Here is a 20,166-nt window from a genome sequence, read left to right on the forward strand (position 1 = left end):
ACTGCTGATTCCCATTAGCTGGTTCCCATGGAGATGGAGGGGTAGTGGAGAGCAGCAAAACACACTTTGCCCTGGGTAGAGTGAGGGGCAACCAGGCAGCAGCTCTGGCCAGCAGCCAGTGCTCAGCACAAAGCCTGACTCAGCCCGCCAAAGCTGGCATCGAGGCAGGTCTTTAGCCATACTAAGTGGAATGTTACATATTTTGGGAATAATGTGGAAAACTAGTAAGAAAAAAAACAACTGCCTTTTAAGGAAGGAGATTAAATTGCAAAGAGAGGTATAAACTCTTGTGGCTGCTGCCTTCACTGCTGGCTTGCACAGGTAACTGCAGCAAAAGGGACAGGGGCTCTGCCAGCAAGAACTTACCGTGCTCAGCACTGGGGTCATGCCTTGCATCTGAGTCAGCCGGAGCAATGAGTAATGTGACTAATAAACATTCCTGGAGACAGCGAGCAGCACATGCAGGCCAGTTCCTGGGAACATGACTAATCACTCTGCCATGCACTGTCCACCTTTACTTTCTCCTTCCCTGACCCAGCATCAGTGGGGAGGGGCAGAGCCTCTACACGTGGTCAGATGCTCCTGATTTTCTGGCACCCATCTCCTGCACAGCCCCTGAAGTGGAAACCATAGTAGAAACCCATCCCCAATCTTTACCAGGAAGAGTGGAGACGTAGATGAGGGATGTTTCTCAGATTATCTTTAAAAGTATGCAGAAAGGATCTTTTTAAAAATTATTTAAAACGCTCAGCATCGTTGCTATGCACGCCTCCCCCCCGGCCGGCGGCGCAGCTGTGCTGCTCCTGCTCAGCCCACACCGCTGCAAGGTGATGCCGCCAGCCCCGAATTCCCGCGCGGTGATAAGCACACTTGGAATCAGGCATTTGGGAAGCCGCCGTTTGCTGCTCTTCTTTTTCCACAACAACAGAGGTATTTCCTACCCGCCCCCCTCCCTACCCGGCATTTCAAAGGAGGCGCTTTTATTTTGTACCAAAGTGCCCGGTATTCTGCAGTAAATTATCTTAAAATAGAGACCTCTCCCACCAGATGTTTATCTTGGAACTGGTCTCCAAACCCTGTGACAGAAACGAAAGGATGGGAAAGGCGAGGCACGTAAGTCAGAGCAGAGGATGATGCCCTTTGTGGACCATAGTAGAGCCTCGTCAACACCAGCACATGTCCAGAGGATTAGGAGTACAGCCAGTCAAATCTCCCTACTGTGTGCCAGGTCAGGACAGGCCACTAGCATCTGGAAAACCCCTCAAGCCCACAAGATGTGAATTTTCCCTCTCAGGCAGCCAGCAGCTCAGATGCGACCCAGGCACAGGCTGTGTCAGGTCACTCCCACAGGGCTACACTGAGCACACAGAAAAATCTTCAGCCTCCAGAGATTTTAATTTTCACCCTTTTTCAAACTCTACACATTTTCCAATTCCATTTACTTTCATTTCAAAGGCACATCTTGATCTGGTATATTTTATTCTGCATTTTCCCAGCCACAGAGGGTTTCTCCTTCCCCATGGGGCTTCTGAAGCCAAACAAAACTTTGCTTCTCCTGGGAGGAGAACCATGAGTGTCTCCAGATCCTCTGCAAGCTGCCCATGTCTTCTACAGGCCTTTTTTTCTGAAGTATCAATTGAACAGGGGGCAGAGCACAGGTGCACATCACATGATGGCACCACCACGTATTTTTCTTTTACTTTCTGTTTCTAGTAAGTGCCTGAATTTGTTTTTGATCACTGCTCCCTTATCTACAAGGACCACAAGATCTTTCATGTAAGAGACTAGGGTGTACCTTTAGCATGCAGGACAGGACTTCAGGTGTCCCTGTCAGGTATTTGCCTGTTCCATTATCTAGATTTGCTGTAGGTGGCATGAATCTAAGGAATGTGTGTGAGCTCTCAGGGAGCCAGGAGCATTCTGAGCACAGTAAGATTGCAGCAGAAACTTCCTCACCTCCACTGCTTTCAGCACATCACATCCTTTCAGCTCACAGGCATTCAGATGAGCCTGTGCCCCTGCAGAAGACTGTGGTCCCCCCACCACAGGCATGTGGCAGGCTGTGGGGTGCCCTGCTGCATGGTTGGTCTCTCTTCCTCCCCAGCACCCTCTCAAAGGCTCACCCATCCAGTATTAACAAAGAATTAAGGAAGAAAAAACTCCAAGTTATGAAATTCTGGACCACTCTTTCAGTGTCTCAACAGCACTCTGTTTGCCTGCTTAAATTATACTTTGGCTATCAAGGTTGCATAAGTGCTGATCCAGTGCCTAGAAAACAAACATCTTAAGAGGACAGTGACCTACCAAGGTCTCTTGCAATCCCTTTTCTCATTTTTTATTAAAAAAAAAAGTGACTAGTAATACCACCGTAGCAAGTATTTGCTCTTTTTTTTTTTCCTAATCTTTTAATCTGTTTAAGACAGGAAAGCTTCATAATGTACAATTTCAAACTGTCAAAATTTACAGAACAAAAAGAGTCAAATGTAAAACTGGTCATAACTCACAAATATCCCCATTAAAACTGTATAATACAGACATTAAGCCACAGGTCACTTTTCTATTTTTAGGAAAGTGTGCAAAGAGCTAATTGTATAGTACATGTAGATGCCATGTAAGCAGGTCTGCTGCTGCTATAAAAAATAGACAAGTATAAAATTACTTCTACAAAATTGGTTGTTTTTGTTGTTTGTAATAAAAAAGTAGACTTGTAAGAACTTTCCTCCCCAACAGACAACAGTATTTTTAAACAAGTCAGTGTAACTGTAATCCTGTTACACAGGATGAAACATAATTTAGCTAAATCAGAGAGTGGTAAGGAGAACTGCTTGTTCCAGGACCTACAGGTGAATGTATAAATATGCTGTCCAATGGTGTATTCGTTGAACAGCAAAGTCACTGTATTCCTGCAGGGTGAGATGACTGCAGGTGTTTCAAGATTGCTTTTTCTGATACTACAAAAGATAACCTAAGGACCACAAAACACAGTCACTGAGCTACTCATAACATCACACTTTGCCGTTTGCACTGCGCACAACCTTTAGCGTTCACTAACACTTAAGGGGTAGAGGGCACGGTTCATACACAAAATGCTTGGTTTCATTTGGACAGGAAAGGAGAGGGAAGGAGAGGGAAAGAGAGGAAAAATGTTCCTTTTTTTTGTTTCTGGGCTTCCCTTTGGCTTTGTCACCTTCCCAGATGGCAAACATGGTCCAGCTGTAGAGGACTGGGTCAGCCAGCTCCCGCTCAGCCACACACACAAGCACAGGACGGGTCCTCAGCACCGGGACTCCTCTCTTGTCACTTGGTCCCACATGTGTTGATGTTCTTCCCATTGGCAGCATCCTCCACCAGCGAAATGTGGTAGTCAGTTGAGAGTGTGAGGTGGGAGATGCAGCCCACCAGTCCCCGCAGGTACTGCCGGTTGGTGTGCAGGGCAATTTCCTTCATGCCACCTGCAGGAAGGGCAGCCATCAGAAACTCCTCACCAACACGGGCACCTGCTCCTGCCTGGCAGGCTGCACACCCAGCAATGCCATTCCTAGAGCACCTCAGAAGGGAATTTTAATTTCTAGGTAGCTCTGTGTTGTTTTAAAGAACATTTTTAAGCACTTGAAAATACAGAGGGGGAAGCAGGAAGTACTGAACTAGGACACTAATTATTTATTGCAGAAATTGTAGCATCAGTAAGAGCTGACCACGTTTGTGCCTAAGTGTGGTGTTTCCAGCTGCCTCTTGTTGTTTCTCTATGTACCTGCCAGGACTAACTTTGGGGAATCCCACAGTGCTCATCCCTTCTTATTCCCCCAGAGAGGGAATCCCTTCTTATCCCAGTCAGAGAGGCCTCCTCACAAAGATCAGGCTGTGGGTAGACTAGAGGCTGCTGTGTGACACCCCCACCAGGAGCTGGACAGAGCTGGAAAGCCCTACCTTGCAGCGGCCCTTGCATCTGTGTCCCAAATGTGAATAATTAGCACCCACCTACATAGAGATCTCCATTGATATTTAACTGCCTCATCTTCCCAGGGGATTTACCGGTCCTGGCACCATAATCATCCACAGTTACCTTGCCAGACTGTCCATCCCTGAAAGGAAAAGCAAACCAGTTTCATTCATCCAGCCTGCAATGGGATGGGAAGAGGAGCAGCAGCATCTTCCACTCACCAGGAGACCGGGGCAACTCAGAGATTAGCAGGATTCATGGTGAAGGCTTGGAACTGGGAAGCCCCACAGACACAGCGTACTGTGGTAACCCAGACTTTTCAGGTTTTAGGATTTTTTTATAGATGTCAAAGACCTGCAAAGTGTGCGAGACACATTTGCAGAGCAGAAAGTGTTGGAAGAGAATCAAACTGGACAAGGAGGGGAGAGGGGGAGATGGACACATTCTGACTTGATTGCTAAAAATCAAATGTAATGTTCAAAGTTAACAGCAGAAACTTCAACAGCAGGGAAAAAAATGTGCGAGCTATGGTAAAACTTACTTCTAAGCTGTTTGTTTTCTCACTAGAGCCATTTTACATATGGTCAATAACAGTATCGACAGAAAACCTAATTGGTTCCTATTCTCACTAAATTTGGTAACAAGTTGTGCTAAATGTCAGACTGTGATTTCCAGGCAATCAACCTCTCACGAAGAGAGAGAAATGTATGCCTTCCCTGCTGGACACAGTTGCCTCCCATGAGGTAATGAGTTATAAATATGAGTTATATATATACTGCAAGATGTCTACACCTCCTCTAAATAGAAAAACTAGGTTTACACTGTCTGTGCCCCAGTACTTGTGCCAGCCCGCAAAATGCTCACCAGGGAATTTTAAAATGCAGACATTAAAGAAAAACACTCTTAACCGAAATGGTAAGGGTTTAATAGAATGTCTGTCACAGCCCCAGAATAGCCCTGCATGACTCTGGCAGCCTGCCTTGAGCTGTGCCGAGTTGGCACTGTCATCTCAAATACAGTAATCTTTGTGTACATCATCCTGAAACAGCCAAGCTGCTAACAGCTCCACTCCTGAGTGACTTGTGAGCGTGGAGCGTCAGTGATTCACAGCCCACCAGCACCCAGATATGCCAACCAGCATCTCCAATGCCAGGGTGGCTCCCAGGTGTCTCCCAGAGGAAGCGTGCCCACTCACCGGACAGCTTTGACTCGGTGCCACCGGCCGTCGCTGAATGAGCCGTTCACTGTGATGGAAGCAATGCCACTGCCCAAATTGTAGCTACAAATAAAAAAAAAATTGAAATGTTACTGGCTTCCTTGAAAGGACCGTTGCTCAGGCTTCCTTACTCCCTTTTGGCTCAGATTTGGGGGCAGGTGGAGTCCTTTGGAGTCCCAGCAGCAGTGCTCTTATTTTGCAAAGTCAGGCTTACAGACAAGCAGGCAAAACTCCCTGAGTCAGTGTGGGTACCATCACCATCTTCCCATGGGAGCAAGAAGAGAGTCTCTGCATGGCCCTTCTTCCCCAAAGCAGGGGATTATGACAGTCAGTGATCTACAGATCTTGGGCCTAATGGGAGACAGCAGAAGGAAGCTGCAAACGTGATTAATAAAAACATTTTCACAAGAGCAAATAAGCATGTGACCTATAACAGACATACAAATCATCTGAAATATAAGGAAAGTTGAAACCTGTGATGTTAGAAAAGATGAAATCTAATAAATGCAGCTGCTTCAGCTGCCACTCTAATTATTTCTTTGTGTTTGCTTCTATTAAAATTACTCAGCAGATATAATGTCCCTATCATGTTTACACTTTGGGCATCTTAATTTCTGCATCCCTGAAACTTGGGCCAACCTTGAAAAAAGAGAAGTAGCTGCTACAGCATAGCAGGCTAGTGATGCTCAGGATGAACTAGGTGCTGCTGGACTTCAGCCTGTATGAAGCAGGAGGGATTAATGGCAACATCACTATCTCTACAAAAAGACTGAACATGGAACAAACTCATGGCCAGGGTGAGATCCCTGAGACCAGCACATTAAACTGTCAGCTGCTCAGGGCTAATTGGTTACCCTAAATTTGTTTCCTTTCCAGGTGTTTATGTGAGTCTCAGACAAGCACCCCCTTTCACCCAGGATGACGATACCAGTGTAGGTCAAAAAAAGAAGAGGATTTGGGTGTTCAGGATTGCATCAAAACATTAGACCTTTGACAAGAGAAACGAGATTCATATCCCTAATGAATCCCTCTACAACAGCTAATCCCCTGCAACATTGAAATGACCTTCAACAGTAGCAGGGAGGAACAGAAGAATTTATAGCAGCAGGTACACTGTACAGGGAGTAAGGCCATAGAAAATGGGAAAGTAAAAGTGGTTTTTGGATTTCAAATTGGATCAGAACACAGACATCTAAACTTGGGCTGCAGTAAAATTCTTCTGCCAATTCACAGCCCTGACAGTCTCTTGACCTCACCTCTCAAGAGGTGAAAATCTAGCACGAGGATCAACCTTTCAGAATGATTTTTTTTCTGCATTTGTCCTTTCACCATCTTCTTTGGTGCTCCCCTTCAGTAAGCAGAGATTGTTTATGAGGGCTTTATTTTGGTAGCTTAATTTTTTACCTTCCTAAATGAATGTGGAAGGTACAAATATTTCAGTAAAATTCAGCTGGTTTGGTCTAAAGACTATCTTCATCTCTGGAGAAGAGCAACAACCTAATAAAAATTGCACTGTGCTTCGGAAACAGAACAGAGTGGCCATTTACTATCATGCATCTTAGAAAGACAGTCCCTCCCAAAAACATTTTAAAAACACACCACTTCTGCAGAGTCAGTTCCTTGTTCATAAATAAATTAGGAAACTAAGAGTTTTTGCCAAGTTAGCCACTGATAAATAACATTAAAAAAAAAAAGCTTAAAAGGAATTAATTTAAATAGAAACTTTATCTATACACTCACAATAGCAAAGAACAGCCAGTTAAGTAAAGTAAAAAAAAAAAGCTTATATAATAAACTCTCTGCCCACATGATCGATAGTGTCTCACAACAATCCACAATAGTGATGGCATCTGTAGTTTGCTGCTTCAGTATTTGCCTTACACACCCTAAAGGAGCACCATGAGAAACAAAAGGCTTTCAAAACACAGGAGTCCCCTAAAAGCACCACACAAAATCCTGCCTGAGTGTCTGCAAGGGCGAAAGATATTCTGCACCAACACCCCAGCATTTCCCAATACTCCCCAATTTCACCATTTTGACAGCAGTATTACTGCTTAATGAAGTGATTCTGTGGATGTTGCCAGAAACAAGGTGTGGTGACAGCTCTGTGTGTGGATATTTGGGGCTCAGAAGTGGTGGAAGTCTTGCTCTCTGTGTGCACAGTGAGCACTGGCACCACCAAAGTTTGTCCTTGACCCCTGCCAGCCCTACCCTGCTCTGAGATACATTTAAGAGGAATGCATGCGGCTTACCAACAGCATTCATCCCCTCAAAATAAATCTTTCAGAAAATCACAATAAAGCTCTGATGTTTGAAAAACTGGGAAGGAGGAGTGATGTAAATCTTGCAGCACATTACCTCTTCTACTTATATCCTTTTCCAGACAGCAAATGGGACCCATTATTGAACAAAACTTTGAGGATGAGACTGTCTCACACTGAGCAAAGAGACAAGTGAGTGCACTGTATGTGTTGTAGAAACTCTTTTGAGCACTGTGTGCTACACAAACAAGGGAGAGAAAGTTTACCTGAATATTAATGCTCCCTCCTGAAGCCCTAGAGAGATGAAATCACTGTTAGGTCGCATGGGGCTGTTTCCCCTCCACATCAAAAGCCCCTCCTTCATTGTGGTTTTAAACCTCATGAACACGTTTGTTCTTGTTCCTGATACCCTGTTTAATGTAGAAGAAGGAAATAATAGTAAAACACTAAATTGTGCCAGTCTTCTTTCAAAAAACCATAAAAGATGATGCAGTATTTCTTCTCTGTTGTTCTGGTGGACTACTGTTCTGCAACTCATTTACATGCTGATCTGTGAAGGATTCTGGTTCACATCCCCATTTCCATCATTTCAGAACAGGGGAATTTAACTCATCTCTTCAGAATCCCAAACACAATAGCTGCTAGGTTATTCCATACAAATAAGAGAAAATCTTTTCTCTCCTCTAGTCCAGTGTGAAATTCATCCCAAAACGCAGATTTTGAGAACACCCAGTAGATGGGATGCCCTCAGAAGCCAGTGGCTGAAGCACAAGAAAGGCAAATCAGAAAGTCCTGGTAGCTGAGAGGCACCAAATGTCAGGTGAGGACACTGGTGAACCCTTCTCTAGTCAGTGGCTGAAATAATGGCAGATGGAGGAATTTGCTGGAATGTGGGGATGTTCTAGGGTACAGAGCAGTCAAACAAGTAACTCTGAGGATCTAAATGTTAGGCTAAAGCAGGAATTTAAAAAAAAAAAAAAAAAAAAAAGGTCTCTTTTGAGACACAGGCTCTGTATGTCTGTTCTGTGCCCTCAGGGAAGAACTAGTCCTGCTCCATGCTAGACATACGTGTACTATTTCTTAACAGGCTGCAAAACGCTCAAATATAACAAACTAAGCCACAAGGATATGCATTTAAAATGCATTTTTTCATGAAATTTAAAAATATGGCAGGAATAGAGTTAGAAATACTATAAATACAGCTTAAAACATGTAAATATATTAGACTCTCCCACATAAGACTCCCAGCATCATAACATTTAAGAAACAGAACACTTAGGTCCACAGGATATACATTACCTTTTCAGGATATCTGGATTATCATATGTGAGGTAACTGCGACCAATAAATTGTGGGATTTCAATTGCTTCTGTAATGGCTGAGAAGTAAATACAAAAAATGAAGATGAGTGTCAGATAGCTGACTTGGAAATGGAAGGAAAAAAAGAGAGAAGACTCTTTTATTGATCTACTCCTGCATCGGCAGGTACCTGCCAGTGTCACAGACCCGAGCTGAGCCCACACTGCTCTGCACAAAGGCACTGGACAGATTTTATCTAAATGTAGGGCCAGTGGTTAAGAGAGTTTAAATGGCTGATAGTCCCTCTACTTACAGCCTCCATGTCAGGAGCCTAATGTATTGCTCCACCACAAATGTTACTGCAGAAAATTATGAAATATTGGGAAAACATTGCAGATTTCTCTTTACCCCCGTTTCCACATTCCTTGATTCTCCATGTGGTTACATGCTCCCTCCTGCCAAAGCTTATGCATTAACTACCTTTGCTTATAGACTAAGAAACTGCTGCCCAGCTGCTAAGAGAGCACCATAGGCAGAGCACATCAGGGACCTCTCACCCTGCAAAGAGAGGCTGAGAGGCAGCACAGACAACCCCTGAGCACCCTGTTCTCTCTTTCAATGTATGTGACCACACAGAGGGGCTGCTGCCTGCTCAGAGCTCATCCCTGGGGTGCAGTGTGGGGGGCAGACTATCTCCAGGGAGGAGTTACAGAGTCCTAGATCACTTCAGTCTATTGAGAACAACTGGGACTATGCTAAAGGCTGCATGGCAGAGACTGTGGACCCCCTTGTATTCAACACTGCACTGTGGCCTTGGGGGTTGTTTCTGTGTCCCTCATATAGCAATTCCCTATGGAGTATGGCTGGGACAGTGGCAAACATTGCAGCCAGAAATGGAGTGGGTGCACTGTTGCCCATGGGGAAGACTTTGGCAAAATAACTCAGCTGTGTGATACAAGTCACAGGACATCCCTGATGCAGAGCCCTTTGCCAGGCTATGAGCACTGGCCCAAACAGACATTTCTGTTGAGTGAACATCCTACAGTTTGTTGCTGATCTCCCATAATTGACTGCTGCATGAATACAAGCCAATTGTATAAATTACTTAAAATAGATGCCTTCATCCTATTTTCTTATTGAGGAATAATCCCTTCAACCCACAGCTAATCCCATCTATATAAATTTCAAGCTTTCCAGGGCAAAGATACTTGCTTTCTTTATGCAACACAAGGTCTGGCTGGGATTTTAGAGCTCACTGTGACACAGATATGCAACAATTGGTGTAGTCTGGCAGCCAGCAACAGCAATATGAAATTTAGCTTCAGGTGCCAAGACTGAGAATTTTAGATAGTGATGAGTGACTGTTTTCATCCACAGTGAAATCAGGAAAGCTGCCTAATGTGTCTAAAGAAACCACCACAGGCCATGTCCAGCCTGCAGCCTCCCAGTGTAGCTGGAAAATTGCAAAAGCTATGATACACTGGCCTAATATTCCTCACCAGGTCTGACACTTCCTGCACTGAACAGTCTCTGAGGGCAGCAGAGTATGAAAAGAGCCCCTCTTCTCCCATCACATCCTGCACTAGAGCCCCACTGCTCTTGCCTTCAGCAGGGGAAGGTGCTCATGTCATGCAGCAACCCTTGCCTGTGCCACAGTACTCTGATTTCCTCTAGAGAGCGTGATGGGCATTTACCTCTGCTTGCTCTTCATTTGTTTCACTGAATCTGAGTGCAGAAAAACAAGCAAATCTTAGCAGTACCCTTGATGCAGCCAGGATCTTTGCACCCGGAAGGGAGCAGGGCTGGTAAGGAGATCTAGGACTAAACACATCAATTCTTTGCTCATCACAATTCAGCAGACAAGCACAAAAGCTGTCATGAGAAGCAGGAGTGAGCTCTGGACTGCAGGATAGCCTGAAGTCACACCACAAAACCAGCTGCCTGGCCCCTCTGGCTCTGCAAATACAGGGACCAGCTCTACAGCCACTGTTCTGAGCTTGACAAATGCTTTGGATGCAGTTTGAAATATCAACAGCATGATGTTTAAGGAAGAACTATATAACCTTAGAAAATAATTTGGCTTAATGACAGAAACTTGCCAGGCCTAATGGAAACACAGCATACACACACACACACACTCACACAGAGTGACAGAGCAGTTTTCACATAATTTGTAGTACTTACTGTTTAGGCAGTAACTTCCACATTCTGCAGTGAGTCAGCACAAAACAAGACAAGAACATTCTGGGTTTATTATTCTAAAGCATAAAAATCTCCTTTAGCCCAATTTCATGCCCACTTTTCTGCAAATGTGTAGTCTCCTACCTACCATTTGTGTAAGTGACTACAATCACCTGTGAAGGTACCACTGTTTTCATTATTGGTTTGCTCCAAGTATCTATATTTGTCTGCTCAAAACACACAAAGAGACAGACAGGTGGGACCAGCAGCAAATCCTTCTGCTAGTCCTGCTTCTCAAATCCAAGTGACTCATCAGGTTTTATCCAGGGATCAGCTTCAGCCAAGGGAAAACAAAGAGTTTGCTGTTCTATACCATCTTACAGTTAAAGTATAAAAATATCTTTAGCACTCCCCAAGCTTGGACAGAAGACATAAAACCTAGCAATGCCAGCTAATGATCCATTACAATACAAATCAATATCTCATATACCTCATATCAGCATTACTTGAGTTTTTAAGTGGTGTATGTAATTTTGAAGAATGAGGTGCAGTTCCTCACAAGCACTTTGCTTTTTAGGGTTCTTTACAGCAGCCTACCACCAAGAAGGATGGAGACAGCACCTTCACCTCACATACCTTCTGAGTGCACTAACCAAAACCATGCTGTGACACAGAAGTGGACACATACGTGCGTCTCACCTTAACCATGCCCACACCTCAACAGGTAAGGATCATTTTGAGGAATCTGTTTTCAGGTGGTTCTCAAAAAGGCTGTCATGGATTGAGGTTCAGGAGTGACCTCCATGCTTTCTGCACACCTATCAGAAAACCCTTCTATTTTTAGTGGCAGCTGAGGCTGCACAAATGGAGGGAGGCTGAGCTGTACCTGAACAGGAGCCACAGGTAGCAGGAACAGAAACCAGGTGGCTCATGCTTTTGGACACTCCTAAAAATTAACAAAGATTGGATTCACATAGGAAGCAGCACCCAGGATGTGTCCAAGTCATAGGCAAAAGGTGCTTCAGACTGTCTCTGAAAGCCTGGACACACTGAGGTGGCAACAAGGAGGATATGCCAGCCAAGTGGTGCTGGTACCATGAGCTCAGACCCTCCCTGGGTTCAGCAGAGGCCAGGAGCTGAGCAGGGGTGAGGAGTTTCAGCCCTAGCAGTGCACACCAAACAGGAGGCAGTCACACACCCAGGCTGCAAAGCATTCCCCTGACTGACTGCCCCCGGAGATGTGTCAGTACAGCTGCAGATACCATCTTGAAGTCAGGAATTTAGCACCCTGCACATACCTAGAAAGCCAAAATCCCAGTTATCCTGCCTCCCTCCAAAAAAGCCAAGGTAAATGATGTCATTTCTGGTCTTAGTTAGACCACAACAACGTAAGCAAAGGGGTTTCTTGCACTGCATTTTAATACAATGCTTTTGTTGTAAGATATTGTCTGTTTTGAAGAAAAGGCCAATCTATTCATCACAATTTAACCAAAACCACTACATTTAACTTTGAAATTTATGACTGTGAGAAATGAAGCAGTGGGTGAAGACAATAATGTCAGCCAGCTCTTTTGAACCGAGTTTACTGTTACATTACAAAACCTTCCCTCAGGAGTTTTTTAAGCTCAAGCTTGACAGAAGTGAAATGACTCCATCTAGTGGAATAATCCAAAGCACGCTTTTTAAACACTTTTCTTGCAACCTTATTCTTTTCCTGAATCTAAAGTTTGAACTATCAGAGTGGCTCTGAAGAAATGAGAGTAATGTGCATGTGGATGAGTCTTCCTCCCTGGTGGTCTCTTTTGCCCCACCAAGGCAAGATCTCTGCAGATGGTGAAATCTCCACCAGAGTAGTCAGTGTCTCAAACAGGAGCAGACTCTTCTGTGTGTAAGAACAGCATTTGCTGTCAGCTGTATGGAGGATAAAATTACAAGGGTTATCCATGCTCATGCTTCAGGATAACTGCTGGCTGAAGAACCCTGGCAGGAATTCCCCCTTTGCACAGCCCTGCACAATTAGGGACGTGTATGAAGTGTTAGCGTTCAGTATTGTTCACCACAAGCAACCAGATACCAGGTTGCTATCTATCCTAGCCCCGTGCTGGGATAACAGTTACCACATTCCTAAATAACAAAACAAATTCTTCCCTAGATACATGGAAAGTGCACAGATGAAAGGGGAGCTTTGGCCTCCGGGGCTTCTATTTAAAGGCATGTGCACAGCAGCAGTTGTAGGTGCTAAATCTTCCTTATTTTTGTGGTCAGCTCCAGATCCGTGGGTTGGTATCCAGCCATTGTTACCTTTTTGACAGTGTTGCCCATCGAAGCCCAGGGGACAGTCACATTCATAGCTGTCCTTCTTGGGAACACAGGTGCCCCCGTTGGCACATGGTGAGGTCACACAGGGGTGGGCAGCATTTGCTAGGTTGATTCCAAAAGTGAAATCCTGTTTCACATCAATTGTCCGGTCATTCAATATAATCTATATGGTTTAAAAAAAAAAAAAAAAAAAAAAAAAAAAAAAAAAAAAAAAAAAAAAAAAAAAGGTGTGAAAACACATTGTAAAACCTCCAGAAAGACTTCAGAGAAATGTAACTCTCAAAACTTGGCTCAAATCCTATTCTTGTGTGTTTTCCAGTTGCAGAGGTCCAGCTCATACTTTTGCTCCCCCTGAGCCACTGGAGAATAATCTCTTTTGTGTCTTGTGAAAAAGCCTTAGGCAAGCCCTGTAAGGGGTGAAGCTGTGTGGAATTTACCAGGCCTGTGCCTGAACACTGGTGCAGTGCTTTGTAGCCCAACCTTGAGCTGGGATGGTAAAATTAGATGAGCACTGCTGAGGAAAAGCATTTCTGAGATCAGAAAACCCCCCAGGAGATGAGTGTTGACAACAGAAATACTAAGCAGAACAGTTTGTTTTTCATATTTTCTATTGCTTTCTAGTATCTCATCTTGCCTGAAAGAAGCTAGTTAAGATGAATGAAAAACATAAATAGTGACTTCATAAAACTGTATATAAATGGAAGAGAGCTGCTAAATGCTGGAATTTTTCCAATATGTCAGCAGCATATGTTCTCCAAAATAAACCAACATTTGTATAATCTCAGCTGACATCTCGGCAAGAGAGGCTGCATGCAGGCACAGCACCTGATCTCAGCTACATCAAAATAAGTACATCTTAACAAACAATAGATTTTAAGGCCAGAAATGAGAATGATAATGGTTGCTCTGGCTCCTGCATAACTGGGGCAATGCACGGTAGGGGATCCTACCCAGAGAAGAGGTTGCATCAGGCACTACACAACTCTATGAGCAGAAAAAACATTCAGTCCTGTCATGTAATGGACCAGGGAAGACTCCATTATATTTTCATCTTCTTTCTAAATTTTGACTAGATTGTTCCAGAGGTTAACAAGACTCCACTCATAAAAATATGTCTTTTGTTTCTGGTTTTAAACTTATATTCAGTTTCCAGGCCTTGTTTCTCATCATGTCTTTTTCTGCATAATTCCAGCACCATGTATCCAAAGAAATCTTATCCTCTTCTAGGAAGCAGAAGACCACTATAAAGTCTATAAAAGGGGAAAGCAGTGCAGCGTGCATCCCCATTGTGGTGTAAGAATGCACTAGGTGAACTTTTCACTGCTAAATAATGATTTACCCACTTCATGGTGGGATCCTGAGGTGAAATCCTTGATTATTTTAAATATTTCCAGTCAAACAAGGGCAGGTTTGCACAAAAAACATGCACTAGATGTGAAGGAAATAATGCCCCACCCCGTGTGCTTCTCTGGGCACACACCTTCTGGATGCTCCCACTGAAGGGTCTGAGGATCCCAGAGTTCTTCTTCACATCATCATAATTAGGGACTCCACCAACAAATATTTCAGAGCTGCATTTAATTTGTGTAAAAGCCCCCTGCAAGAAACATAGAATAACATTTTATTAGAGTAGCTGGAACCATGCTTCAGATCAACCTGCGTGAGTTGTGATATCCCTGCATTAGTTATAGCTTATTTCAATGCCTCTTCTTTCTACAGTCAAGAAATCCATTGTAGGACACTCTTGACTGGCTTTACATTATCCCAGTCAGAAGCAGCTGAAAAATCTCAAGTATTTCAAAATGGCAATACTGAATGAAGAAAGAAAGGAAACTGACTCATTGTATTTTCTGACTGCACATCTAGCTTTATTTACAAAGATTTGAGGTACGCTGATGTAAATCTACAACCAGAATTAGGTTCATAAAGCTAAAATCAGAGCAAAATTCAGGCAACAGAGACACATTCAGTATTTCCAACATCTAAGAGATAACCTACCATAAGTTATGGGGCTAAATGAAAGAAACATTGAGTTTGCATCAATTACCAGAAGCAGTTGCTCAGGTACCAGATGGGAATATTTAGGGTCTTGGAGTAAACTGAAAGACATTTAACAGCTAAAGACAGAATAACTGTGTAATTCCAGTCCTGCAGAAGCTTCTGTGCTTTCATGGCTGGCAGCTCCCAGCCACCCTCCTCCTGAAGCACTGCACTGGAGCACTTAAGAGAAAAAAAATGGGAGTGTTCACCTTAACACATCTACCTAAAGAAGTCTTGAGAGCTCCAGTCAAATGTTTCTCACTCAATTTGTTTCTTGACAGACAACTGCAATTTCAATTTATTTAAATTTTTGAAGAAAAGTCAATAAAAGTTGCCTAGTTTGCAGAAAAGCCTGCTATGGGATTTTTCTGCTAAGGGATCTGGAATCTGGTTTTCTCTCTGCACTCTCCACTAGGTAAAAGACATTTTCTCTTAGGTCTAGCCTCGGCTTTTATCAAGACAGAAAACGTACCTCTGTGCATGCATTTGAGTGCTTAGAATGATATTCTGCTTGGTACAAATACAACTTCACTTTATTATAAATTTGACTCACTATGATCACTTGGTGAGTGAAGAACAAAAAACAAGTCATCAACTGTCTATTTGTTCCAGCCCTTACTCTGGCCTGCAAATTACTTTTGCAAGAAGACAAAGAAACAATTCTCTTCAGGCCTATGTTTCCAGGACAATATTCAGAAAGAGCTAAAAAAAGACTGGGCACATAGTTCTCAGCACGATACTTCTCCAAATTACACCTCTCATAATGCACAGGTTTCTCAACAGACTTAGCCGCAACAAGTACCAACAAAAGGAAGGTCTTTATCTCAGGAAGATGTATGAGCCAGACACAAAAATGTGAGTCCAGTTACATGTCAGGAACAGGTACAGTTAAGATTCCAGTGGTATCCCTGACTTTATGGGTATCCTTATCCTCAGAGGGAAGACCTTAGGCACAAATTCCCAACTCTGGGCTTAAGAAAATGTTGCCCCCATGAGGATACTGTTTTAATCTAGTAAGAGCTTTGAGAGCAGGCTGTGCAGTCCATCATACAATCACTTTACAGTCCAACAGCTGCATTTAAGAGAAGTCTGCCATAAACTCACCTCTGCCATCCCTTCCACGGGCTTCTGTTTGTCCACCTGTAGGATGCCATTTTTTGCCGTGCGAGACACTCGCAGCTCATGCCACTGGCCCAAACTGACAGGTTCTTCACTCCTGTTTTAAGGGCAAGAAAATTTTCAAGCATATAACACTGTACCTTACTGATACTCTGTAATGTTAAAAAGTCAAGTCCTCTGGGATGATTTTCTAAATTTAAAAAAAAAAGAAAAAAAAAATCAGCCACTGTGATTTTCCCTTTTAAGGTAGTAACAATCCTCTGAGCCCCATCAGCAAAACCATATTTCTAGAGCAAATAACAAGTGCTCTGGTTTTATTTATAAATGAAACACTATCACCAGCACACACTTTAACTACCTCTGTGCTAGCTTTTCTGCTCAGTCATTTCTAAGACGTAAAAATGAATTTTGGTCTCAGCTGTACATCCTCATTTCACTAAAAGCTTTCCACTTAATGGTTGGTCTAGCCCCACATTCTTCAGCCTCTTTTAAAACAGAACTACTTTGTGTTGGCTTATCAGCTCTATTTATGCATCCTGTTACATTGACATCTACACACACACATGCAGCCCGGATGCTGTACATAAAAGGGAAGTAATTAAAAAATTATCCTAATGATGTGATGAGGTCTTGGCTAGGAACAATAATCCCCAGTTGTGCAAAGTATTCACCAATCTCAAAGGAAGTATTTTTAAATAGCTCTTGAACAATCTTTACTGGCACAGGACTAATATGAATAGCAGCCTGTATGAAGGGCAAAACCACATTCCCCTCCACAAGTTCTGTAGATCTTTGTATCTTGTTTTCAAATGTCATTTTACTACACTGGTTAAAGCATTTTATGTCTAAATGACATGTTGCAGCCTTTCCTCCAGGAGGACTGAAAACTTGTGTTTGATTTACCAGCCAAGCTGCAAAAATCAGAACTGTGTTATCTAGGACCTCTCAGACTTCCTAGCTTCAGTGAAAAAATACAGAATTTCTGAGGGTGAAATAATGTTTTGTATTTTCAGAATACTTACATTTAAAAATAACCCTCCCCCCAATTTGAAATTAAAAAAAGGAAAAAAAGTAATTTGAAATAGTGAGTCAACAGTGATTCAAATGCTGATTTAAAAACTTATATAATTTTGAAAATGTGAAAATAATATTTTACTCTTTTTTTTCCCTTAACAATCAATATCAATTTTGAAATCTTTCTGTCATGCTTTTTTCGATCCTTCAAACTTTCTTAAAGCTCATTTTTATCTATTTCAATGATGCTGGCAGTATTACTTCTGAATGACACTTGGTTCATAAAACCTCCATTAAAAATATCATCAAGCAATGCCAGTCACTTGTCCTCCTTCATATGTAGCACCATTTAGGGTTTAACTACCTCAGATAAATCAATAGCTAAGGAAATCTAATCACCTTGAAGAAACCAACGTATGCATATAAAGGAACCAGATAGGTTTGGCTACATAGTAAGTGGCAATACAAAGATTATTTCCTCTGCTGCTTAGGTCGTCATCATGCTAACCCTGCTGCTTTGCTAATTTAATTACAATTAAGCCTTGTGGAGTCATCACTTCAGAGCTGCAAGCTCTTTCTTGTAATCACAGGCTTTTTGAAACCAGCATGAGTTTGGTAACACTTTCTTCTGCCATTGGAACACTCTTGCCTTTTCATGCGCTGTGGGGTCACTTTTTCCCCATGTAAATCAAAGCTTAAAAAATATACCAGATCATGAATATCTCGATCCTGTGACTACTTGGCCAAGGGAAAAACCAGGGAAATCCCAACAACTTCTCTGAGACATTTCAGTGTTCAGGTTCTGCATCTGGCCACCCACTCAGCATCCCTTCTCCCCGTGGAGCCCCCAGAGCACTATGCTGCTTCCGTCCTGGGATACATCAGGAAATCACAGCCTTCACCAGCATCAGCTCTTCTACTGCTGCTGCTGACTTACACAAATAAGCTTGCCTCATCCTAATTATAAAGTTACTATGGCTATGTTCTGATTATATTATAATATCTAACAGCCTGGTGGTCCTATGGCAGGATGACCAGAGCTATATCACTATTAAAGACAAAGAGTAGGCATGAAGTAGTATGATTAAGACAGACTTTTAAGTGGACATTGACCAGGCAGGAACAAAAAACAGGGAATCTATTTGTCTTATTTAATCACTGACAGAGCTGATGACAAGGTGTGAGTTGCACATTTTATCTAGGAAGAAGATCTAACAGGACAGCCTGACAACTTCCAGTGAAGCCTGGTGGTCTCCTCAGTCTCGCCCATTACTCAGCCATCTCACCACACTCTTTTCCTCCAGTGCATGTAGCTCAGGCAGTAGCTGGCATCCAGCTTGCTCTTCTGCTTTCCAATGGAAAGGGGCAGTTTCTACTCTCAGGCATATGCTCATGGCTCTTGCTATATTTTATAACCCTACATTATCAGTTAAACTTTAGTACAAGGTGTTCTGAAGTGCTACAATATTCTAGGAAGAAAAAATATAAATTCTACTTTAATATTTTATGGTTGCCAGTAACAGGAATTAGAAGGCTGCAATCAGTAAAGATTGAAGGCTGTTGTAAGAAGGGCTATTCTGTGTTGGACAAAAGGTCTCCAAAATTAGCTATTTCTGCCACTTTTCAGCAAGAGAATAGAATAGGGCAAGTATGAAGTGATTCTTCCCTTGATATATCCTTCCAGCTTCCGGCAACTTGTCATTTAGCAATTTCCTGAGTCAGAGGCTGCATCCGTACAATTGTCTTTGATCTCCCTCAATGGAGCTTTCTTCAAATTTGTGCAATTTTTTTTTAACCTATTTATAGTTTTGGCATCTGTAACTTGCTGTTGCTGACAATTAGTTTCCACAACTTATTTATGCACTCCTCTGAAAAAAAAAAAAAAAAAAAAAAAAAAAAAAAAAACCACACAACTAAATCCAATCCCAAAGAAAAAAGTTTTATTTTCTTTGGTTCCTTATTTTCTTTGCATATTGAAAAAAATACAAAATACTCATTAATCTCCATGCCACTCGTTATTTAAATCCTCTATCATACTTCCACCAAACTCCTTCTTTTCTAAGCTGAAAGGTCCTGCTGTGGAAAAGCTTTGTGGAAGATGTTTCATTCCCTGTCCTGGATGTCAAAACTACTCTTCCTTTTTGATTTTGTTATTTTCTTTTGAAAAGATGTGACCAGAATAGCAGCAAGTTTTCAAGAGAAGGTGCATTGTGGGCTTCAGCAGAGACATCCTTCCTTACTCCATTCCTAGTAATTCTCTGCATTGTACTTAGGTTTCTGTATTTGTCTCTAAACAGTTTGCTGTTGCTTCCACAGAACTATCCATGATGCCTCCAGGATCTTTCTCTGTCTGACAACACCAGCAGTTTTTCCACAGCTGTGCATTGTTAGGCTTGTGCATTATTTTGCATTTGCTCCCTTGAAATTTCATATCTCATTTTGTCTGCAAAACTGAATGAGTTTGTTTGTTTGAGTCGTCATTCAGCGTAAAATCAGTACATTTTCCCTAATCACAGTATAGTTAAAATTCCTGATGTCCATCCACAGAAATCATTGGTATGCAAGACTTGCAGACAGTGTACATATTTTGTGTAAGCTTTATATAGATCATTGCTAAATACCAGGTCAGCCTGGTCAAACTGGCAACCTCCTAGGCCATATCCAAGATACTGAGTGCCTCTGTTCAGCCCAGTGCCCTTTTAGAAAGCCCAGGAACAGTTGCCCAGTGACTGGGCATTCAGTTACACAGGGAGAGAGAGCAGTGTTTTTGAGGCATT

At 42.6% G+C, this 20,166-nt stretch overlaps 1 protein-coding gene across 3 annotated transcripts in view; it reads right to left on the reverse strand.

The window, feature by feature from the left end:
• Positions 1-1,374: 1,374 nt before the first annotated feature.
• The window catches only part of EGFLAM (EGF like, fibronectin type III and laminin G domains), a gene marked incomplete at its 5' end in the record, with an annotated part of 73,616 nt that continues 54,824 nt past the window's right edge, over positions 1,375-20,166 (reverse strand). For all 3 annotated transcript variants that reach the window (XM_083884175.1, XM_083884174.1, XM_083884176.1), the window contains 8 exons: positions 1,375-3,452; positions 3,979-4,082; positions 5,136-5,219; positions 7,684-7,827; positions 8,717-8,795; positions 13,199-13,379; positions 14,697-14,813; positions 16,361-16,472. In XM_083884175.1, the coding sequence (XP_083740301.1) occupies positions 3,298-3,452; positions 3,979-4,082; positions 5,136-5,219; positions 7,684-7,827; positions 8,717-8,795; positions 13,199-13,379; positions 14,697-14,813; positions 16,361-16,472 (976 nt within the window). In that variant the 3' untranslated portion in view covers positions 1,375-3,297. The remainder of the gene's footprint in view (positions 3,453-3,978; positions 4,083-5,135; positions 5,220-7,683; positions 7,828-8,716; positions 8,796-13,198; positions 13,380-14,696; positions 14,814-16,360; positions 16,473-20,166) is intronic.

Source organism: Zosterops lateralis (genome assembly GCF_965231275.1).
Source record: "Zosterops lateralis genome assembly, chromosome: Z".
In the NCBI taxonomy this organism is placed as follows: domain Eukaryota; kingdom Metazoa; phylum Chordata; class Aves; order Passeriformes; family Zosteropidae; genus Zosterops; species Zosterops lateralis.